General features: G+C 41.9%; 1 protein-coding gene across 1 annotated transcript in view; it reads left to right on the top strand.

The window, feature by feature from the left end:
- The window catches only part of LOC115422022 (protein NLRC3-like), a 42,041-nt gene extending 21,022 nt beyond the window's left edge, over positions 1-21,019 (top strand). Inside the window, exons 9-11 of the mRNA XM_030138060.1 lie at positions 11,201-11,374; positions 11,636-11,683; positions 20,770-21,019. Coding sequence (XP_029993920.1) covers positions 11,201-11,374; positions 11,636-11,683; positions 20,770-21,019 — 472 coding nt within the window. The remainder of the gene's footprint in view (positions 1-11,200; positions 11,375-11,635; positions 11,684-20,769) is intronic.
- The last annotated feature ends 4,640 nt before the right edge of the window (positions 21,020-25,659 follow it).

The raw sequence follows: 25,659 nt of genomic DNA, 5'->3' as shown, positions 1-25,659 counted from the left end.
CAGTAGAAAGGGTTCACGTCTAGGAACAGGACTACAGACTGGTCAGTGTGTCCAGGTAGTAGTGGAGGTCAGGACTGAAGGATTTGTCCTGTAGTTTTCAGAGGTTTGAAGGAACCTGTGGTAGAAGGAAGTCCTCGTATGATGGGACGGCAGCGTTTGATGAGAACTCAGAGGCTCTAGAACACATTTAGGAGGAAACACTGACTAATACCAGATGATTTGAACATTAATGGACGTTCATCCAACTGAGGATAAACAGAAGGAACAGTGATGAATAGAGGGTTAACGGTGCCACAAAGGTTTGGTTCAGTCCAGGGACGTCCCACTCATGTTAGTTCAGGTTCCACATTCAGCCCACTTGGATCTCCAGTGGATCACGACCAGTCACAGAAGAACAGAAAAACCCATCAACAATGACAAACTCTCACTTTTCTATATGGTTTAATGCAAAAAAAAAAAAAAAACTGAAATAATAAAAATATTTGCATTTACAAACTATCCAAACAAAAAAGATGTCAATAACTGAAAAAAAAGACATTTCTTCCAAAAAAATCAGTGCAATTTGAACAATATTCTGGTTGAACTTTATCATTTCTACATGTACAGATTAGATCTGCAAAAACCCAAAACATTTAATAACAGGCAGAATATTGGTCCAATTCCACTGGATTGACTTCAGACATTTCAGGTTGGTCAGATTTGATCAGTTTATTCACATTTTATGAACATTTCAGTCTAGAAAATGTTTATGGAAATGGAACCGATCCAACGCTAAAACATTAGCTCCACCTGATACATGTTCTAACCTGAAGAAAGAAAACAAAAACACCCCGGAGTGATCCCATGACCCCCTGGCAAGCCATCACACCCCCCAGTTTGAGAACCACTGGATTAGACTGAACTAATATTAGTCCAAGTTCAAGTACAAGCCTGGACTGGCTGGAATCTCCAACACACAACCACAGCTCAGCAACACTGGAAACCAACAGGAAACAGGTCAAAGGTCAACCCTGTGAGCCCCTCCCAGCTGAGGAATCCTCTGTACCACTGAACCCAAACACATCCTCGATGGACTCATTTATGGAGGAAAGGTGTTGGTTCTGTCCTCATTTACTGAGGGTTTCATCTGAGGGCAGATTGGACCTGCTGACATAAAGGATGGAAGAAGAAGAAGAAATACTGACGATCTGTCACTGAGGATTCAGCCCAAAGTCAGTTTGATCCAGTTCTGGTTCTGAATGTGATAGAACTGGAGGTAAAGTTGGACTCAGATAATGGTTCCTATCAGTCCATGAAGTAACGACAGTAGAAACTGTTGTAAACATGTTCTCTGTTCTGACTCCTCCTCTCATCCACTTCATGTTGGTTTCATTTCTACTTCCTGTTCAACCGTCAGCAGCTGTGAGTCTGTGCGTCTCTCCATGAAGGTAATGTTGGACCTGTTTGACTCTCACCTCCTTCACTGTGGGTTCTTTACTTCAGTAGAAACAGTAGAAACTGGATGAGCTTTAATCCATGTGTTGGAGTCTGTCTGAAGTGACTGTGATCAGACCAAACCTCAGAGTAGAAGCTGATGTGCAGCTCAGTGGTTGAACTCAGTGTTGTTGATGTTACTGAGGCTCAGGGTTTTTCTCCTCACTGCTCCATAAAACTCCTCTGGACTATTTTCATTGACTGGACCATGTGTTGAACTGGTAACTTTACCATCAGTGAAAGTCCAGAGAAAATCAACAGTCATTCCATTCAAAATGGCGGATGTAAAACTCAGCTGCCTCGTGGCGATGGTTTGATTTAATGCTGTGCTACAGAAACAGACGCTTTAACACAGGAAGTGGTTCAAAGTGTTTCCCGTTGATGTTTCTGTAGCTGAACCACTTCTGAGCCTCAGGTGGTTGTGGACCAGCTGAACCACCGTAAGGGTTTGGACTCACTGTCCCACATCCATCAGAAGAAAGGAAGTAAAGTTTGTTTATTTGGAACTTTTCACAGAATTGACGAAGTGCTTTAGAGTCAAATCAGAAGTGGGATCCACAGACACACAGCTCCGTCCACAGGCAGAAAAACTAAAGAACATGGTCCCAAAACCCACAGCTCATTCAAAGCCTGTGGAAACAATCAGGTCTGCAGCTGCTTTAGAAAAGACTCAACAGAATTTAAAGTGACTGGCAACGTCTTTCCATAGTGTGGGGCACTGCTTAAAGGCTCCGCCCCCTCTAGTGTTGAGGTGGGTGTGGCAGATGACCAGCTGGTACTGAGTCAGTGTTCTAATGCTGTGTTCCAAAGTGCTGGGAGGTAGAATATATGGCACCTGGGGCCTGTTGCACAAAACTAGGATAAAGGATTAAACCAGGATATGTTGGCTATCCTGGCTCAACTTATCCTTGATCTGGTTTCACAAAAGCAGGACAGGGGAAAGCAGGATATGTTTTGATACAAGTTACCATGGAGATTTATTCTGTGGAGCTAGCCTGCTCTAGACCAGGCTAAGTTCAGGATTTATTTAATGTTATCCGTTATCTCAGTCAACAGTCACCACAAATGGAAACCAACAGTTCTTCCACTGCCCACTACACATCACAGTAACTAGACCCACTGTCATTATTTAAACAAGTGTGATTATTAATTTCAATAATTGTACATAAATGATGATTTTAGATGATTTTGCAATCATTAGATCAGTTCAATTGTGTTTATTCACACATTTCAAACATTATACATTTATGCAGATACAATGTCTAAAAACTAAAGTCTGTAAAAGAACAGGTTGAAGCCTAAGATCATACTGCTGACCCCCCCATTCATATCACTAAACAAAATGAAATTAAGTAGATACCAATGCCTTTAGCTTAGTAACAATAGAAACAACAAAAAACTAAACAATTCAATAGTTTGAGTGGAAAAATCAACATTCACATTCTTCATATATTTTCATGACATTTAAATATAGTTTCAAACATAAATAGTGTTGTACAGACTTTGAACTCAGGAGTGAACTTGTTCCAAACATTTCCTCCAACTGTCACAACGGGGGGGGGGGGGGGGGGGGGGAGGACTCAAATGCATAGTACTGAAGAGAAAAAATAAAAGTTTATTTAACAAAAAATGAAAACCAGACAACAAAAACCAGACAACAAAAAACCTAACACAAAAACTAAGGCAGAGTCCATAAAAAACTACATACAAAACCTGAATCAGAGTCCGTAGATGAATATGAATAAATGTCCAGTCTATGGAAAGGAGTGAAGAGAAATGGACCAGCACTGCATGGCTGCAAACCAAAGCCTTAAATAGGCCAGAGGTAATTGGCTGCAGCCACGCAGCGCCAGCAGGTGAGTCTGATGATAATGATTAAGAGAAGGAGGAGCTGAGGGTCACACCGGCACAGATCCTGACACCAATGCACAGACTAAATGTCTTTATATTTGTTCAACAGAGAGTTTTTTGAACACGACTTCCTCTGAAATTATAAACGCTTTCCCATATTTGAAACAAACTCTGAATATGAACAGGCAACAGATTTTTTTTTTTTTTTTTTTTTAACATAAATTTTGTTGTTTTAGAGTGGACTAAGTCACTAAACTTTAAAACTTTTAATTTGATCATAAACTGATGTGTTCCCTATAGGACACTTTATTGATCAGTGGTATTGGCCTTTTCTGAATAATGCTGATTGGATTTGTATTAGTTCAGTCAGTGTTCAGCCACACTTCCATGCACTACAACATAAAACGACTTCACTTCTTTTATATAGTTATTCCAAGGAATTTGATTACATTGACCCTTTCAGTCTCTGTATTATTTATACTTAGATAACCGACAGTTTCCCACAGACTATATATGTGATATAAATACAAATACACAAAAAGTAACATGATGTTCCTTTGTTGAATAAGGATCAATCAAAGCATTTAAAACCATCAGCTCCTTTAAAACTGAAGTCACACAGTGACTGTACAAGATAGAAAGAACAGAACCAAAGCATATGATAGAACAGAAGAATAAATACACATTGAAAGGTAGAATACAGCCCACATGTCTGCACACTGAAAGAAATACACGTCTGCACACTGAAAGAAATACAGGACAAATCCATACATAACGAGAAGCACTCAGAGAGCGCAGACTTCCGCCAAGGCTGATCAGTGGCCCCCCCCATAGGCCCCCCCACGCCAAGGAGGTTATGTTTTTGCCAGGGTTTGTTTGTCTGTCTGTCTGTCTGTTTGTCTGTCCGTTAGTGTGCAACATAACTCAAAAAGTTATGGGCAGATTTTGATGTAATTTTCTGGTCTGCCCCCCCGATCACCACCAAAATTTAATTATTTCTTCCTTATCCCATTTCCAACAAACCCTGAAAATTTCATCAAAATCTGTCCATAACTTTTTGAGTTATGTTGCACACTAACGGACAGACAAACAAACAAACAAACAAACCCTGGCAAAAACATAACCTCCTTGGCGGAGGTAACAAATGAACAGACAACTGAATGGATGCAGTAGCCTCCCTGCAACACAGTACACACACAGTTTACACACAGTATATACACAGTATATAACACAAACATCTAAACAGGCCAAATCAATTTATATTGAATAATAAAAAAACAAAAAACAAACACAAATTCCTCTGCCCCTGCAGGACATATTTAACTTAAATTCACAGCATGCGTCTTTGCTAATGCAGGACATATTTACCTTAAATCATGCATGTTAACTCAAATAATTGAACACATATTGGTCTTTGACCAGCTGACCACTGCGGTCATCAGGGAAGATGGCAGGAGTGTCCCAGTCCATGTGTGATGCACTCCGGGGGTGGGGGGTGGGGGGGTCCCTCTTTCTCTCTTTCTCCTTCCTCAGTCCACATTGTGGAGGACAGTACAGGCCACACTGATGTCACTGTGATGTCACTGTGATGTCACTGTGATGTCACGTGACCTCTGGTCTGGGCTGGTTTAGTCCTTCAGGTTTGAATGCAAATCTGAGAAACCATTATCACATGGTGCTGGTCAGACTGTAAACCAGTAGACTAAACCAGTTCACCTTCAACATTTCCTGATGGATTTTCTTCCCAGACTTTGAGGATCAGCTCTGCTTCTCCTTCCCTTCAGGTCCCATCATCAGCTCCAGGAGGCCATCTAGTGGTCTGACAGTAGAACTACAGCAGAACCAACACACACACACACACACACACACACACACACACACAGATCAGCCATTACACTGTAACTCACACTCACCACAAACACCTTCATGAAGTCCCATCTACATTAAACACACACCATAAGAGATGTGGGACGCAGGTCTTGGTCCAAAACCCTGAGTCTGGATTATCTCTGAACCGCTGGTCCACATCGGACTCTTCTCCATCATATAACCACGTCTCAAACTCTGCTGTTTTCAGTGTTTGTCGTGTGACTGATGTGGATTCAGCAGAATGGATCAGTGTGAGGACAGAGAGGAGGGAGCCCCTCCCCCAAAGACCACCGACAGGACCCCCCCAGGACCTGGACCTAGACCTGGACCGGATAGACCCCCTAAAGCTCAGAGGTGAGACCACCATCTGGATCTGTCCTCCACTGTTCTCCATGTCAGAGCTCAGCACTAAAACCACTGGCATCACTGTTCACAGACCTGGACCTGGACCTGGACTGGGACCAGGACAAGGACCCAGCTGTGTGTCCATGAAGAGTACTGACTCCATGGGCTGGTTCACTCACTTCCAACCAGATCGTTCATCAGAGTCAGCGTAAGTGGTCCTCATTCAGACCTTTAGACCCCAGTGTGACAATAAACCACTTGTATGTAAATGTTGATCCGACCACAGACTCTATGGATGAACGGATCCTCCAGGACTCAGCAGGAAACTGGGTTTGGGTTCCCTCATGTGATGTAGAGTTGTGTGTGTTCCGCTTCAGTTTTCAGTGCCATGTTTCCATACAGTAGTAGGTCTATCCATCAGCTGGGTGCAAATCTGATGGTTGTCTGTGGACACACGGGTCCAAACAGTCTGTCATTAGATTCACCTGGTTGGACTGAAGAACATCTGACCGACAAATACAGGAACTACATTATTGATTTATAGTCAATCATTATTCATCACCTGATGAATATAGAATGAACTCACTGATCCTGATCTAATGGATCTTTGATCTGTGAGTTTTCTGATCAGATTCATACTTTATTGATCTTCAGTGTAATTGATCATTTTCTTATTGTCTCTGTTTTCCTGATGATCAGGATCCATCAGAAACCACAGTCGTCTGGACCTGATCCTGGACCCAGTTGTTTTTCCTTCAGCAGTGACTGGTCCATGTATTTACCACCAGTCTTTTCCACAGAGACGTAAGTTTGATGTAAATGTTCGATGTGTCGACTGTTTATTAAATCTATATTAAATTTTGACTTTAGTTTGAAGGTTTAGAACGGGTTCATTTTCAGATTCTTCACATCATTTATTGTCTAAAGGTTTCATGAGTATAAAATAAATAGATGTTAGAACTGCTAACCAAACTGACGTTACCTCCAGACACAGAGGTGTCTCCATGGTAACTGACCATTCTGCATTCTGATTGGCTGACAGGTGTCCCTTTGTTTAGTCTTAAAGTGACTGTTCAGTAAATGTTCTTCAGTGTCTGAAATGACATTTCTGTGACTAAACTCAGTTCAGTCCTGCTGCCATGATGTGTCTGATGGGGATCCTGATCAACTGAACTCAACTAAACCTGTAGATCAACTCAAACAGTGAGTGTGAAGCTCTGGAACGATGAGCCACCGTGAGCATGTTGAGCATGGGGAGAATTGGATTGTATTATTGAAGGACAAAGTAAGATGTTTAAAGACAACTGCTTTAGTCTGGACATAAGGGGGAAAGGAACAACACATGTTTCAGTTAGGGACAACTATTTATTAAAGTACTTCTAAAATGATTCAACCGTTGGTCGGTGTACGTCTATGATGAGGGATTTGTGCCCAGCCGTGGGAGCCGGGTTTCTGTGCTGTCTCCGAGCTACAAAGAGAAGCCGTATATGAAGGAAATACTGAATTTAGCAGGAGTTTGGACGTGTACCCACAGAAAAGGATTCATATAAACTGATAAATGCACAGTAGACACAAACAGACCTGTGTGGTGTTCCTGGGGGAATGGTCTGTGGGCCCAAACAGTCCCTGGGGGCTTGATGGACCAGTTCTAGTTCCACCCAGATGATGCACACACAGGTGAGTTTGAGCAGGGCTTTGAGCTGATGGTTTCATGGAAATATTCATTTCTATATTTGGCTCTGGTATTTTAGTGTTGGATAGTCCTGTTGTGTATGTATATATATTTATGTAGAGTATAGTTTGGGTTTTGGTCCTGTATCATTCACTGTTTTATAGCTTGTGTGTGTATATGGTTGTATAGTTGTTTTATCTCCTTCCACTGGAGGCAGCACTGTGTACAAAAGCCTCAGCTGTCTTCAGTTTTTCTTGGGTTGGTTGAGTATGGTGTGGAGTGGGTTTGAGTTGAAGATGGATGGCCTGTTTTGGTTCATGTTTGCTGATGATTTCTTGAAATTAAAGCTGAAGGGTAAAAACCTTCATGTGCTTTGGACTGAATTCACTTTTCCACTGTTTTTGACGCCTTGACCAGCCTGACCAGCTCCAAACTCACTCACATGTTGATTCTCAGTGGGATCAGCAGGACCAGGACACCTGTCCCACTACAGGGGGTCATGTGACTCATGTTGTGGTCCAGGTGTGTCCACCTGTCGGTGTCAGTGTGGACAGACATAATGTGAGCTCATTGTTGATGTTTGGTCCACAGAGTGGAGCACCAGAGCTCAGAGGTTCCCACTGGTCTACAGGATCAGACTCAGCTGGACTCCATATTTAAGGTGTGTACATGTCCAACATCTACTGGTCCATCTGTTCTGTCCAATCATGTCCTGCTGCTGGTTTCAGACCAGTGGATGTCACTATGTCCAACATGGACCTGAGCTTTGGTCCATGGGTGGACTTTGGCTCTTTCATCATGTTTTGTGTTCCAGCTGCTGGAGGAGAACATCTGCACTTTTGTCAAGAACGAACTGAAGAAGTTCCACCAGGTTCTGAGTACAGATTACCCAGAATGCTTAGAGAGTCTGAAGGATGAGGATGAAGAGCAGAGGAGGAGCTCAGAGGCTTTTCTGAAGATCACACTGAACTTCCTGAGGAGGCTGAAGCACGAGGAGCTGGCTAAACGTCTGCACAGCAGTAAGACCATTCTGGACAGTTTAGGGATGTCACGATACCAAAAATTCAGTAATCGACACTGATACTACTAAAATTACATGATTCTTGATAACAAATCGATACCATGAGAACAACAACAACAACAGAATCATCAGAACCCATAAACTTCAACAGAACTCCTTTCAGAATTCCATCTAAATGAATCTTGCTGTTCTCTCTGACTCTCTCATCTGTTCCACTGTCAGTCAGTTTACTGCTGTGAATGCGTACACCTGATTGGCTGAGTGGGATCATGTGGGATGGTTCTACATACATGTAACTGGTCTGTGTGTTTCCTCATCGACTCCACCTTCAGCTGCGCTGGTTCAAATAGAAGCGTTCCACCACCAGCTGGAGGTCCGGGTCTGTATGGGATGGCTTCTGGATCCAGACCAGGACCATGGTTGACCTGTTAGTGACCGCTGGTATAGTTTCAACATTTGGTATGGGCGGTGGTCCGAACGGGCCAGGCTGTAAAAACTGTGTGGGACCATCGGACCAGTACCAATGTGGAGCCCTGATGATATCACATGTCAGATGTTTAATGTTGAAGAACAGAACTCACCTTGGATTCTTTAAACAGATCTGGGGGTCTGTTTACAAGGTACGTTGATAGGTTCATGGTACCACCACCCCACCTTTGAATTCCGTGGTGTCAGCATTTACACAGTGCCATATGCGTGTCCAGAACCACATCGTGGTTGTCTACCTGAAATACTTCCACACGTGACTGTTGGTCCTTTTTTATCCATTAGAGGAGGCGGAGCTTTAGCTGCAGCTGTGTCCATTCTTTCAGTAGTTCCTGAACCTGTTCCATGTGTTCTGTCGGAGCGGACTGACCACATCAGTTCTGGAACAGTAGTACTCTACCCATGGTATTGATTCTTATGCAGGCATCAGTTTTTCCGTTTATTAAAAAATTGAGTATTGACGGTTCTTTTTTCATCATAGAATTGGATGGTATCGTTGGTATCGGTTCACATGACATCCCTAGTACAGATTGAACAGATGAAAATACTATGATTTACTGTGAGACTAATGGTTTTATCTGGGTCTGCATTCAGGAAGTCAGTCTGGAGTTCAGCGTGAACTGAAAAATAACCTGCAGCAGAAGTTTGAGTGTGTGTTTGAGGGGATCGCTAAAGCAGGAAACCCCAAAACCCTCCTGAACCAGATCTACACAGAGCTCTACATCACAGAGGGAGGGGCTACAGAGGTCAACCAGGACCATGAGGTCAGACAGATTGAAACAGCATCCAGGAACCCACACAGACCACCAACAACCATCACATGTGAAGACATCTTTAAAACACCACCTGACAGAGATCAGCCAATCAGAACAGTGCTGACAAAGGGCGTGGCCGGCGTCGGGAAAACAGTCTCCACACAGAAGTTCAGTCTGGACTGGGCTGAAGACAAAGCCAACCAGGACATCCACTTCATATTTCCATTCACCTTCAGAGAGCTGAATGTGCTGAAACAGAACAAGTTCAGCTTGGTGGAACTGGTTCATCACTTCTTCACTGAAACCAAAGAAGCAGGAATCTGGATCTTTGAAGACCACCAGGTGGTGTTCATCTTAGACGGTCTGGATGAGTGTCGACCTCCTCTGGACTTCAACAACACTCAGATCCTGACTGATGTGACAGAGTCCACCTCAGTGGATGTGCTGCTGATGAACCTCATCAGGGGGAACCTGCTTCCCTCTGCTCGCCTCTGGATAACCACACGACCTGCAGCAGCCAATCAGATCCCTGCTCAGTGTGTCGACATGGTGACAGAGGTCAGAGGGTTCACTGACCCACAGAAGGAGGAGTACTTCAGGAAGAGGTTCACAGATGAAGAACAGACCAACACAATCATCTCCCACATCAAGATGTCACGAAGCGTCCACATCATGTGTCATATCCCAGTCTTCTGCTGGATCACTGCTACAGTTCTGGAGGACGTGTTGAAGACCACAGACAGAAGACAACTGCCCAAGACCCTGACTGAGATGTACATCCACTTCCTGGTGGTTCAGGCCAAACTGAAGAACATCAAGTATGATGGAAGATCTGAGACAGATCCACACTGGAGTCCAGAGACCAGGAAGATGATTGAGTCTCTGGGAAAACTGGCCTTTGAGCAGCTGAAGAAAGGAAACCTGATCTTCTATGAATCCGACCTGACAGAGTGTGGCATCGATATCAGCTCAGCCTCAGTGTACTCAGGAGTGTTCACAGAGGTCTTCAGAGAGGAGAGAGGACTGTACCAGGACAAGAGGTTCTGCTTCATCCATCTGAGTGTCCAGGAGTTTCTGGCTGCTCTTCATGTCCATCAGACCTTCACCAACACTGGAGTCAATCTACTGTCAGAAGAACAAACATCTGTTTGGTCTAAACTACTGTGGGACACCTCTGTCCAGTTGTACCAGACCGCTGTGGACCAGGCCTTACAGAGTCCAAACGGACACCTGGACCTGCTCCTGCGCTTCCTCCTGGGTCTATCACTGCAGACCAATCAGAGTCTCCTACAAAGTCTGGTGAAACCAACAGGAAGCAGCTCCAAGACCAACCAGAAAACTGTTGAGTACATCAAGAAGAAGATCAGTGAGAATGTGTCTGTGGAGAGAAGCATCAACCTGTTCCACTGTCTGAATGAACTGGAGGATGGATCTTTGATGGATCAGATCCAACAGTACCTGAGATCAGGACGTCTGTCCACAGAACAACTGTCTCCTGCTCAGTGGTCAGCTCTGGCCTTCATCTTACTGTCATCAGAAAAAGACCTGGATGTGTGTGACCTGAAGGAATACTCTGGTTCAGAGGAGGTTCTTCTGAGGCTGCTGCCAGTGGTCAAAGCCTCCAACAAAGCTCTGTGAGAACAAACAGTTGCATCAAACATGTCAAATATGGATCTATCATTTCAACCAGATCAATAACTTTATACTCATGCCTTTTGTTTTGTCCAGACTCAGTGGCTGTAACCTGTCAGAGAGAAGCTGTGAAGCTCTGTCCTCAGTTCTCAGATCCCAGTCCTGTAGTCTGATACATCTGGATCTAAGCGACAATGACCTGAAGGATTCAGGAGTGAAGATCCTGTCAGATGGACTGAAGAGTCCAGGATGCAGACTGGACACTCTCAGGTCAGGATTCAACAAAGAACACAACACATCATTTTAATGTTTGTCTCCAGTTATTGGATTCATGTAACTTGTCAGTGGTTGTTTGTGCTGAACTCCAGACCAGTTCTACTGATCTTCAACTGTGTTCAGAGTCTGGAACTCATAGACTTTACACATTGAAGTCCTGTTGGTGAAGTCCCATGCATTCACAGACTCTGTTCAATGACTCCAACTCCACTCATCTCCACCCTCAGTTGATGGATGTGATGTTTTGTGTTGCAGATTGTCAGGATGTCTGATCACAGAGGAAGGATGTTCTTCTCTGGTCTCAGCCCTAAAGTCCAATCCGTCCCATCTCAGACTGCTAGACCTGAGCTACAACCATCCAGGAGCCTCAGGACAGGAGCTGTGTGCTCTAGTGGAGGATCCACACTGGAGACTGGACACTGTCAGGTATGAACTGAGCTGATGCATCCACAGATAATGGCAGATAGAACAGGTAGAGCTGACAGGAACCATCTGTCAGAGCTGGGATCCATCCTGTATGAAGGTCCAACCCATGTTCAAAGACAAACACACTCAGTCAGAGATTCAGAAGGAACCATTTAGTGGATGTGAACAGAAAAGCTTCAGTGGATCAGAGTGATGGAATGCCCATGTTTCCAGCTGCTCTGACCCTCCTCCTCCTTTCAGGTTGGATCCTGCTGGAGTCCGATGGTTGACACCGAGGAGACGTAAGTGTGATTTCATTAGATTGATTAAAACCAAACTGGGACCTGGTTCCACATTATAAACATCTAAAGTGTTCATGAAGACAGTCAGTTTAGTGGAAGGATGAGCTGATAGCTGATTGGTCAGGACTGGTACCACATGGACCCACATACCCTGAGCAGTGAGTCCTCAGGTCCAGTCCCAGACTATTTAGTGCAGATCATAACTCTAGTGTCTTTATGCACATTTACAGTCTGTACTGTCACTGTCTGACCAAGAATTAAATGTACAAACTAAGGATGTCCCGATTCGATCTAAAGATCAGTATCGGCAGCCGATCTGGCACTTTTTAGAAGATTGGATTCAGTCACGAGATTGGGCTGATCCAGGCTTCCACTCATAATCGGACCCAAAGCAGACATCCACTGGACACGTCCGCACAAAGCTCAATTTTTACAACTCTGCGTACACATACTCTGTGTCACAATGTAGGATGATGTAAATGTCGGAAATTGGTACGCTCGACTATGAAATCTCAAACATCTCCAAACAGTCCATGTTAGTCACAGTACGCGCACAGTACACCCAACTCTGTGGGATCTTTTAGGGAATTAGTAAAGCATCTGTAAGTTTCACTTTTCATTTTGTATGGTTATGTGATATGCGTGTACTCACTGTGAGGTACATACGGCACGGAACGCACCCCCTAATCCCTAGACAGACCTGTCCATAGACACACTATACCAGGGGTGGTGAACACATGGCCTGTGGGCCAAAACCGGCCTGCCAAAACCTCTAATTTGTCCCACAGTATGAATTTGGAAAGTGTAAAAATGATCCTAAAGTTATTAAGAGTCAAAGGTGTCATAGTTGTTCTAGTTTAGGTTCCACATTCAGACCAACTGCGATCTACAGTAAAATAATAGAATAAGAACCTATAAATGACTCCAAATTTAAATCCAAATTTCATTGGAAATAGTGTCAGTATTGGATCAGTACCAGGTCCGTATCAGCAAAACTAATCATAAAAAAATTTGATCAAAAGCAAAAAAATCCAGATCGGGACATCAATAGTACCAACCAGGGGCCATTCTACATCTGAACATGGATGGATTTCATTCTGAACGTCTGTCTGAACCACCGCATCACCACAAAAACCATTAAACCCACAAAAATAACAACAATTCAACCAAACACAAAATACCACGACTCCTAAACCAAACCAATCAAAGTCTGTGGTTCTGTCCGTGGTTCGGTCCAGTCTCTTCTACATGGATTCATCAACTCAATCCAACATTTATCACATATGTGTTTTTCGTCCATTTCCACGTTTCAATCCTGTGGTGGATCCATTAAACCAGTTGGTTGCAGTGGGCTGTCCTTCACTGGTCCACTTGTGTTGTTGGTTTTTTTTCCTGCTGTCAACATGATTGTAAACACACACATTTGATGGGAGCCCTGAAGCTGTTGGGTCATCTGAGCCCAGTCCAAACCATGACACAAACATTCAACCTTCATGTTGAACACTGGCTCCATCCTCTAATTGTCTTCAGTGCACATTCATGGTCATAAACCTCAGAATGGTTTTGGCTGTCAGCTCCATCCAGCCTCTCTCTGGACTGTCTGGATGATGCTCTTATCAAATCCATGCACACATTTGGACACTTCCACTCACTTGTTCTTTTCAACACTTCCTTTAATGGTTCACATACTGAATCAGTCTAAACCTGGGGCTCAAATCCATCATGTGTCCCATTCTTTGTGTTTCTGTCAATAACTGAAAATATGTTCAATACTATTTGATTTTCTGTTTGACAAAGAAGGAAAATCCAGTCCTTTAGAAATGTTGAATCTGCTGTTTCTGATCAGGAAAATCAAACAGGAAAATCACATCATTTCTGTTTTTATTGAACGTCTGTTGGTGAAAATGTGCTCAGAAACAACAGATCCGTCTGTAAAACACTGGATTTATCTGTTATTGATCAGTATTGATCAGAGTCAGACTCATACATGATCCATCCATCAATAACAGTTGAACTGAACCCTGTGATGTGATCAGACTGTCAGTCAATCAGCTGATCACTGATCAATAACTGCAGCTGGATTGTGTTTTCTTCTGTCCATCAGATTTCTGTGAACTCACCCTGGATCCAAACACAGCAAACCAACGCCTCAAACTGTCTGAAAACAACAAGAAGGTGGAACGAGTGGAGGAGGTTCAGTCATATCCTGATCATCAGGACAGATTTGAGTACTGGGAACAGGCGATGTGTTCAACTGGTCTGACTGGTCGCTGTTACTGGGAGGTCCAGTGGAGTGGAGATGTTAATGTATCAGTGACTTACAGAGGAATCAGAAGGAAAGGAAACAGTGATGACTGTGTGTTTGGATGGAATGATCAGTCCTGGAGTCTGAGGTGTAATGAAGGTAGATACAAGGTCTGTCATAAAAAGAAACACATACTCCTCCTCTCCTCCTCCTCCTCCTCCTCCTCCTCCTCCTCCTCCTCCTCCTCTGGTACAGTATCAGTGCATGTGGACTGTCCTGCTGGATCTGTGTCCTTCTATGAAGTCTCCTCTGACAAACTGATCCACCTCCACACCTTCAAAACCACATTCACTGAACCACTGTTTGCTGGATTTGGATTCTATGGTTCTGGATCCTCAGTGTGTTTGTGTGATGTGTAGTTCTGTTGTGTAGTTGTGTTCATGGACATGTGGTTGTGTAGATGTGAACACAAACATCTGGACTTTCTACTGCTCACATTTCATAAACTGCCTTTAGTTTTAAGGTGTGGGAGGTGTTGGTCCATAAATGTGAATGTGAGCCTTACTGCCACCACCTGGTCTGGAGTGGGAACTACAACTGTACATCCAAACTGACCAAACAACTCATTTATGTCATTATTCAGTTATTTGAATCTAATTAAAGCCTCATTTTCACCATTTATACATATATATGTGACAGGATCTGATCCATAAACTATGAACATAAATACAGAGTGTCCCAAAAAATGTATACACACTTTAAATAATTGTAAAGTAGGTGTTTATTCAAATTCATTTAATTTTCCAAATGTAATCGAATTTCCAAACATCATTTTATTGTTTTGTCTGTTCCTCCTGTTCTCAAACTGACGTCTGTTCTGGTCCAGACTCTGCTGACAACGACAACCAATGGAATCACACACATCATCAAAAGGTTCCCTTGGTATTTGTGTGCATTCATGTTCAATGCCTGCTCTCAGTTCACTGACTGTTACAGGTCTCATAGCGTAGACTTTGTCTTTTAGGGATCCACATAAAAAACAGTCTAATGGTGTGAGGTCTAGGGAACATGGAGGGTATTCAACCAAACCCCTCCGTCCAGTCCACCTGTTTGTCCAGTTCACCAGACCTCACACCACTAGACTTCCAGAGTCTGGACCAGGACGGACGTCAGTTTGAGAACAGGAGGAACAGACAAAACAAGAAAATGATGTTTGGGAATTTGATTAGATTTGGAAAATTAAAGGAATTTGAATAAACACCTACTTTACAATTATTTAAAGTGTCCATACATTTTTTTTGGGACACCCTGTGTATGACCCATTAAATCAGGGCTGTCAAACTCATTTTAGTTCAGCCCAATTTGGTCTCCAGTGGGCCGCAGGCCCGGACTGGCTAATCGGGAGGACCAGGACAATTCCCGGTGGGCCAGTATAAATATTTAGGCCGCGAGGGCCGGAGTTCAGTGTAAATATATATTTAATATTTTATTTATCTTTTTTTTTTTTGCGGGGGGTGGGGTGTTCAGTCATAGCACTGGGTTGATCACGTAAGCTGCTGCTGCTGTTCCTGGGCCACCACCCCCTCTACTAGCAAACTGTTTTTTTTTTTTTTCTTCCTCTTTTTGGAAGAACGCAACATGTCCTTGCATACGGTTAGTAGCTCTGTACTGTAGCTGTGGAGCATATATGATCTGTGCTCCGTAGGCTGTGGATGCTCAGCTGTGTTTGCTGTTTGAAACATGGAGAATACAAAGAGCAAGGGTGGTGTGGAGAAGCAAGAATTAAAAAGAGGAAAGCTCTGGAAGCAAACGCAGCCAAATGTGCCAAAATCTCCAACTTTTTCACAAAAACGACCTCCGGTTGGAAACAACTAATGAGGACGATGAACCGGGTAAAGCACCTTTAAAGTTAGTGAATTATGGAGTCAGTGAACTGTGTGGCATTGTGGCGTGGAACATAATGTTATGCAATTTAAATAATAGTATGATGTGACGCCACATAACTGGGAAACTTTGTCTTGTAGCTCCTCAGAGTCAGAAAGCAGATCCAGCAGCAGACAGCAGCCATGAGCCCACAAGTCCAGAGTGGGCAGGTAGGACTGCTCAGAGAGGGAAGAGGATTAGAAGAAATAGGCTCCAATGAAGAGTATGGTGTAGGCCTGTTCAGCATGAAAGGGGCTCTGAGATGATTCAGCACTACATGAATGAAACTGACACCAAGGCTTTGGAAATAGAAGATTTGTGCTGAGAATTCTGAGCCTTTTTAAAATGTGCTTTAGCGTCAGAAGCAGAGCCAGGAGCCAGTAGTGATGAGGGGATTGTTCCTGTCAGGATGGAAGGAAAAGGTGAGCTGTTGGAACAGACTGTGTGAACAAGCAGTAGTTCCACTAAAACCACTTTCTAGACCCAAATGATAGTCCTGACTTATTTTATTTTTTATCATTAAAAGTGAGACAGTAAATACACAAAGCCCACAACTGAAAGGCAATAGCATAAAGTAATATTAAATAAACCTGCATATTTAGCCAATGTAAAGATCTGAATTGGTTCAGTAAGTCCAAATGTCTGTAGATATTATTTTTTATTGGGATCCAGGTGCAGGTGAGTCTAGAGAAACTGGAGGAAGAGTGAAAGGGAGAGCAGAGTCTACTGATGACAGAGGAGCAGCTCAGCAGCACAACCCTGAACCACTAGGCACAGATGAACAGGAGTCTGTTGTTAGCTTTGATTACTTTGCTCGCCCTCAGTCACAGGATATACAGACATTTTTTTCTTATCATCCTCGTCAAACCCCTAATATCACTATACCAAAAGTTTTTTAATAGCAAAGTTGGAACAAACAGCAAGTGGCTGACTTCTTGTGAAAAAAATCTGTCTCTCTACTGCTCTGTTTGTCTCAGGCTTTGCAGAACAGTGTGTAGACCTAACATGTAAGTTTATAATTACATGATTTTAATAATAATTGGTCGTGATCTAAAGTGGGCCGGTCTGAGGTATGAAACTCCAGGGCTGAAAATGAGTCTCAGTCTGGCCCTAGTGGGCCGGACCAGTAAAATAATAACAGTGAAAAAAATAAAATTATATTATGATCAGGTTTACATTGACAAAGTTTCCTTAAAAATCTGAATAACATGAACAACTTCAAATGTCTTAAGAAAAACAAGTGCAATTTTAACAATATTATGCCTCAGTTTATCGGTTTATTATTTACACATGTGCATTACAATCGCACAAAACATTTCATAACAGGCAGAATATTGGTCAAATTCCATTTACTTTTCTTAAGACATTTCCATTTGTTCATATTTGTTCCGGTTGTTTACATTTGTTTGTAAAAGTATGGTTTGGTAATGTAAACATTTTCATGTAATTTAACTTTTTTTACACCAAAAAACACAAAGAGAAAATTTGGGGTTGTCATTATTTATAGGTTATTATGATAATATTTTACTGGACTGACCCACTCTACATCGAATTGGACTGTATGTGTCTGTATGTGGAACCTGGATTAAAATGATTTTGGCATCATTGATTGTTAATTTCTTCAGTGTAATTTTTGTAAATTTTTACATTTCACAAATTCATCCCGCGGGCTAGATTGGACCCTTTGGAGGGCCGGATTTGGCCCCCGGGCCGCATGTTTGACACCTGTGCATTAAATAAACATGTGTAAAGGCTGATCAGCGTTCACATGCAGGATTTTTACCACAATGAGGAACTGTTCAACTACACAAACTTAAAGTCATTCCAACAGATGTAGACCAGTAAACGTGAAGGAAGCACTAATTAAATTCATGTATGAATCAAAGAACACCAGTGTTTCAGTCTGTCCATCCAACTGCAGCAGATAAAACACAATGATGAGGTCGTGTTTGAAGCTTTGGATCAAACCTCAGAACATCCAGATAAACAGTATCAACAGCATGAAAACACAGTGATGATGCCTTCATAGAAATAATCTCCCATAATCCATCACTGACATCAAAGTAGCACCAACAAGACTCTATTTATCATCAAAACAAAGAAAGATTTGATCCTGAAGCAGAACCTCAGTTTGATGTTCAGTCTGTTTAAAAGTGTGTGAATGTGAGTGAAGGACAGTGAATCCTATTCAAATACCAACACAAACACCACCAAGAAAACCACATGAAACAGGCGTCTCATCATCACAGAAGTCCTCTGAATGTGGATCCAGGCTCCAAATGGGACCCAGTGGTTCTCCAGGTCAACATGGACCCTTTCCAACACGTCTGTCTAATATGTCTATGAAAAGGATGTTCTTTTCCAAACTCCTGAACGGTGTTGGTCTGGTTGGTGTTGGTGTTCAAATGCAGCCTTGATGGTTTTCTGTTGGATTCATATTCAGCATGTTTGTTAAGACTTCTGGGTGACATGGCAACACTGTTAAGACTGAGTAAATGGGTTTAAATAACTTCACTGCTGAAAATGGTAATTGTTTGGTGTCTTTAAATTTCTTTATATGTTTACATATTTTTGTCTAATTTTATCAATAACAGTAATGTTTATATTATGTTTAAACAAGTCTGGCAATTTATATTTATGAGCATGCGGGGTTGCCTGAGGTTACATATGGCGGCCGCGGCCCATCCTAATCAATCTGTTCATTGATCTGTTCACCATCGGCAGGAGCACACAACACACAGGTTTATGACCTGTGGTAAAGTCCTGTGATAAAATCCTGTGGTAAAATAAATAAACAAGAAAAAGATGAACTCGAGTCATAATATTGTGTGCTGCCTGTCCAGCCTTTTCAGAGGGCTAAAATTTTGAAAAGTCTGAACAATGTTTTTGAGTAAATGGCCTGAATCTACACAAATGGGTCTCGTGTTTTTATTTATGTATTGTTTATTTAACAGGGATGATGAATCTATGGTTTTCCATGACCCGTTCTTATGTCTTGGGCTCACTGTTGGTATTATTCCTCTGAGAATCTGCTCCAGTTATATGGAAATACCCCTGAAATACCTCTGTTGGAGTTAATTTGTTATATGGAAATAAAAATATTTTAAAAATTGATCGCAAAAAAACAGTGGGTTGAAGAATAGCATAAATATTTCATTCATTTATTTGTTTATTTTGAGCATTTACAGAATATATGCAAGTTAAAAAATACGAAATTCATTCATGTACACTCAAAAAGGAGAAGAAGAAGAAGAAGAAAAACGTGTTTAACCCCACCCTTATTCTCATCATTAAATAACTTAACATAATGACGTTTTAAATACTCACTCCTGTCCTTAGAGTTCAAGCCAGAACAATGAACAAAATAGATCTATACCAAATTAGAATAAAGTCATTCAACAGTATTTACATTATAGAACCAAAATGTGTGTGAAAAATAGAAACTAAGTACATTTCTCTACTTACATTATAAAAATATAAATAAATGAGTCGATGTGAGAGAAGAAATAACAAAATCGGACGGTTTTATGAGTTACCTTTAGCTGAAAAAGCAGAATTAAATCCAAAACTGTATATTATTCCCACAGTTCACTGATAATATGAATCAAAACATAGAGGTTTGTGTAAAAGTTCTGTTAAAAATAGTGAATTCATCTCCAACAGACACAGCACTGTTCATTAAAGGCCAATAGAGGGCGCTACAGGAGTAAAAAAAAAAAAAAAACATAATGGAAGAGCCTGAAAAGCCATATTATTTATGTATGAATGTGTGTATTTATATATTTATTTATTTATTTACTGGTTTCATGGACAAAATGTGCTCAAACTGTGATAATCACCAGTAAATATTGTACAGATACAAAAACAACCACATCTACAAGTAAAATACAGCTGCTTTAAATGGATTAAATAGACTTTAAGTGCTTTTATTTGACATTTTTCGGTGTAATTAATCCTCTCATGTTTTATTTTTTTTCTGTCAGTGCTGAAGCTTCATTTCTTCTGATCTTGTTCTTTAATTTTTCCATTTACACCCTAATTTGGTCTTTTAATGTTTTTTTCCTTGTGCTTTAAGAAGAATGAATCTGATCATTGTTTTATTCATTTTTCTTTAGTCGACTTGTTTTCAGTTGTAAATATTCGTCCGTTTTCACTTTCAGGCTGAAATACATTCAAGGAAAAGAAGGAACAGGAGAAGTTTTGGATGGAAATGAGTTAAAATAATGAAATAATATGATGTGAAACAGGTGTAAAAGAAGAGTCTGGAAAGATCTAGACCTTGAAATGGACCCAGGACCGACAGTTGGACCACAAATGTGTTAGAAAACCACTGGAATGTGTAAAATAATGTTCATTAAATACAAATCTGAAGGGGATTGGACCAGACCACATCCAAAACCAGCATCCATCTAGACCTGATGGATCTGGGATGGACCAGGACTCTAATGGATCTGAGATAGACCAGGACTCTGATGGATCTGGGATAGACCAAGACTCTGAAACATCTGTGACAGACCAGGGCTCAGTGGATCTGGGATGGACCAGGACTCTGATGGATCTGGGGTGGACCTGGACTCTGGTGGATCTGGGGTGGACCTGGACTCTGGTGGATCTGGGGTGGACCTGGACTCTGATGGATCTGGGGTGGACCTGGACTCTGGTGGATCTGGGGTGGACCTGGACTCTGATGGATCTGGGGTGGACCAAGACTCAGTGGATCTGGGACGGACCAGGACTCAGTGGAAACCAAAGTTTAAAGTTTGACTCCACATATTAAACTTGATCATTTATGAAACTGAATAAATGTAAAAACTGAGGTGAAGCTCATTAAAATAATAAATATTCAGAGGAAACAACAGTTAGAAGTCTTTTACACAAACCTCAGTCATCACCAAATTATCACTATTTTTTTTCACAACTTCATCTGAAGAAAAAAAAAAAAACAAAAACAACTTTAAAACAGTTTCTACTGCTAATTATGTCATGGTTTTGTGTTGAGGAATTACAAATATATTTATTTTCACATAATGTCAGGTTTAATTTGACCTAAAACATGAAGACAAAACATAAAAAACATGATTTTGATTGAAAGTGAAAATTATAATATTTACAACCATGAATGTTTTTTTGTATGTCATTTACTGTTAAAAGTATAAATGTTGTTTTATTGATTTTATATTTTTTAGTTCTATTTCATGTTTTACTCAAACTGCTGTTGGTTCTTTAAGCCTTTGTTTGTTTTTACTGATGTCAGATGTTACAGTTTTGTTCGATTAATCGGATAATCACGTCCATCTGACACTAATCGATCAGATTGACGTGATCAGCTGTTACTTCATTAACAGACAGGGGTCCGGGTCGGATCTGGACCCGGTCCCGTGGATCCCAGTGGAGGTGTGGGTGCTGGTGCGGGTCCGGTAACTCCTCACAGTTTGGATGCGCGTGCACTTCCGGAACTTCCGTAATGGTTTGTTGTGCAGAAGGACCGAGCAGGACCCGCAGACCCCCACACTGATGCACGCGGGAAGGAAAAGAGCCCGGACGCGCGCACGGAACCGGACTTAACGGAAGGTGGGTTCACCGAGCCGGGGTGGGTTTATATGTGTGTGTGTGTGTGTGCACGGTCCGGGATCTGGTCCAGGTGGGACCCGGTCCAGGATCCAGACAATAGAGGCGCGCGCTGCTGCGGCTGCGGCTGCGCTCCTTCCGTCCCCTGCGCGTGGCCGCTGCAGCCTCCATCCGCTTTACCGAACACACTGTCTGCTGTTTCCTTTTTTTTTTTTTTTTTAACCCCCCCCTCCCCTCCCGGAGCCCCCACCCTGCGGAATGGGCCGTGGACCCCCGGTGCAGGTTGAACCGGCTCCGGTGGGTCAGTGTTAGGTAACCGGCACAGACGGTTCTGTGAATGAATGAAGGGTCAGAGCAGCCCGGTTCATCTGCACAAGGAACAGGTTCAAGCACAGGGTCTCAGTCTGCCTCTGTCCCCCATGGACCCCTTTAAGAGGACCAAAAACCTCCAGCACCCCCCCCCCCCCCCCAGCTCCATCAGAACAGTGGAGCTGGTAGAACTTTTACAATAATGAACAATTCTTTTTGCTTTTTTCTTGAATAACTTTTTGTTCATATTAAAAATAACTTTGATTTTTGCTTGAATAATCCAAATGAACTCAACCAGACTGCCCCCTGAGACAATATTTATCCAAATAAAAACAGGAAATGTGTAATTATCTTACATTTAGGACAATAAAGTTACTTCTTTTTAGAACCACAAACTAGAGACACTAAACTCTCAGGTCAGCTGACCAGCTGCTCCTCAGTGGACCGAACACTGTGCACAGGTTCAGGGTGAGCGTGCCTTTGAGCAGCAGATCCTAAACTCTGGAACCATCTGCCTCTGCGTATCAGACAGGCCTCCTCTGTCTTCTTCAAACCTGTTTTTTCTCCTTGGCTTTTGAAACCGTGTGAGATGTTTGAAGGTATTATCTTTATTCTATATTTTTTTATTTGGTAGTGGTTAGTTGTTCTTATTTCTCTATTCTATTTATTTGCTTATTTATATTGTTGTTTTTAATTGTATGGCTTTTAATCTATTCTTGTATTTTATTCTTTTTATTTGGGTTTTATTTATTCTTCTGTATAGTACTTTTTTTGTTGGTTTTTGTACAGTTTCTATATCTTTAAATCTATTCTGTATTTTTCATTTCATTATTCAGAAATGTTTATCCCTAAAAATTTAAATCCCTAAAGACCCTGATCTGAACTGTTTAATACCTGATGATCCACTAATCCTATCAATACATGTAAATAATTCATGCAAAATACAGTTCTTCATCTTTTCATGGTCATCAGATATGACCATATTTGGACGTTCAGAGGCTCCATAGTTACCGTGGAAACACCGTCATCTTCTACAACATTGATTCACCAGTAAAACCCATGGAGTTGGATCAATGTCAGTGAATGGACACACTGGGTTTATGTTCAGTTAAAGACAGAATGGACTGAGAACGTCACTTTCTCTTCAGTTTTCTCTGTTTCTGATAAAATAACCCTCAACTTAATCTGAGCTTTAATGAACATCTACATAATCAGTGAGTTAAATATAATAAAATACTTGATGTTCACTGAAAAAACACAAAATACAGAGGATTACTGTATGTCAAAATAAATAATGATAAATCATAATTAAAAAAATCTGAGCTTTTAAGAGTTCACCGCCCTAGAAGAGCCCTCCCATCGTCCTCCCAGATGGTTTTGGATGTCCCCAGGTCCAGATATAAACAATGGAATGATCGTTGATTTGCTGTTGCTGCTCCAAAACTGTGGAACTCGTTGCCTCCTGACTTGTGAGTCGTCACCGACCTGCCCCTGTTCAGGTCCAGGTTCAAGACTCCCCTGTTTAGACCGGCTTTTAACCCTGAGCACTGAGACACCATTAGATTTGAGTCTGTGCTCTCTTTTATCACTGTGTGTTGTGTCCTTTTGTTTTATGCATATTTGTGGTACTTGATTAACCTGTTTTTTATCTTATAATTTAATCATGCTTTTAGATGTAAAGCACTTTGGGCTTCGTTATGATGTTGTAAAGTGCTATATAAATAAACTCTGATTGACTGAAATAAACTTTGATAAATCAATGATTGGACATTTTCACATTCCACATTGGTTTATAATGGGACACATTTCAAAGTGCTATAACCTAAACAGTTGCAGATATTGATATAATTACTATTAGTAATAGATAGGAAATCACATATGGGCTTTGATTTGGTGCCATGACCTTTGACCTTGAGTGACCTTGAAAGGTCAAACAAATGTCAATTAATGTCTTTAAATATGCTGTTGGACTACAGGAGCCTTGGTCTTATTTTTTTTTATTAGGTAAAATCAATTCATCATCTGTTGTTAGTCAGAACCAGTTTTCCTCTAGTTTCCTCCAGATGCATCTGTTCAGGGATTATTCACATTCTTTTAGTCCATGAAGGTCTGCTCTTTAAAGCTGTGTATGAATTTCATCACCAGTTTTTCATCAGATCTGTCAAACCTCAGTCATATCCTCAGTATCATGAATCCATAAGTCTGTCTGTGGTTACTCACCTGAATCTCTTCCCTCACAGTGAACACTGTGGAAGTGTCATCCACCATAAACAGTCCATGTGTTTACAAACAGATCCGGTAAGTCACACCGGCATTTTTGGAAATTTGTCACGACGTGCATTGTGGGAAATGGAGCTCCATGCAGCTGCAGTAGTAAGAGGCAATGAAGCTTTTTCTTAGTTTGTTTCGGCTGTGGCCATAATGCGACTGCATGGAGCTCCACTTCCCACAGCGCACGTCATGACAAATTTCCAAAGATGCCCAAACTACTGACCGGCTCTGTTTGTAAACACACGGAATGTTTCTGGTGGAGTGCACTTCCAAATAGTTCACCGTGAGGGAAGAGATTCAGGTGAGTAATCTGGGAAAGACTTAAAGATTTGTGACACTTCAGATGTGACTGGAGTTTGACAGATCTGATGAAGAACTGGTGAAGAAAGTCAAAATAAAACTGTTGGAGTTTTGATTCAAAGTGGTGAATATTACTGCACGTTTGTTTTCTTCACATTATTACCTCCGCCAAGGACTGGCATAGATTATGTTTTCATCAGGATTTATTTGTTTGTTTGTCTGTTAGCAAGATAACTCAAAAAGTTATGGCGGGGGGGGGGCTGATCTGCCTGGGCAGAGGGCTGCGGTCTCCAGTGCTTTTCTAGTTACTCTTGAATTCTGACCTAATACAAATTGTGAAAAAATCGAACATGAGGTGCAAAGTGTGCATAATGTGCCCCCCCCCCGACTAAACCCTACCCCTCCTCATGCTCCATCCCAGGCCTTTTGGTTCCAGACTAATGCCGCGTTTCCACTATGTAGGACCAGCTCGACTCGGCTCCACTCAGTATTCCTGCAGACCGTTTCCATTACAGGATACTACTGACTTTTCAGTACCTGGTCGTCATAGTGATGCCGTGTGTTATTTCCGTGTCGTCTGCTCAGAGAGTTGCTGATAAACTCGCTCATTGCGTGTTGTCTCGTCTGAATTTTTACGTCGACCACCAAAGACTGAATCTCCTGGACCGACCATGGTGTAGTTTTTGTCTGTTATCATGTGGATTAATGTACCGACATATTTACTGTCCACTTCTGCATCTGTTTTTTGTACAACAGTGGGTCACAGAGAAAACTGTCTGACCAATCAGTGGTCTGCAGTGTTTACACGTCACGGTTTAGTATCTGGTCCCCAGTCCTGGAACCTTGGCGGAGGTGATACCAAAAAAGTAGTACCGGGTACCAGATTCCAGGTCCTTTTTCATAATGGAAACACAAAAGGCCGAGCCGAGTTGAGCCGGTACCAGGTAGTGGAAACG

This window comes from Sphaeramia orbicularis, chromosome 7, assembly GCF_902148855.1.
Source record: "Sphaeramia orbicularis chromosome 7, fSphaOr1.1, whole genome shotgun sequence".
NCBI classification, from domain to species: Eukaryota; Metazoa; Chordata; class Actinopteri; order Kurtiformes; family Apogonidae; genus Sphaeramia; species Sphaeramia orbicularis.
This window is presented reverse-complemented; position numbering and strand designations above follow the sequence as displayed.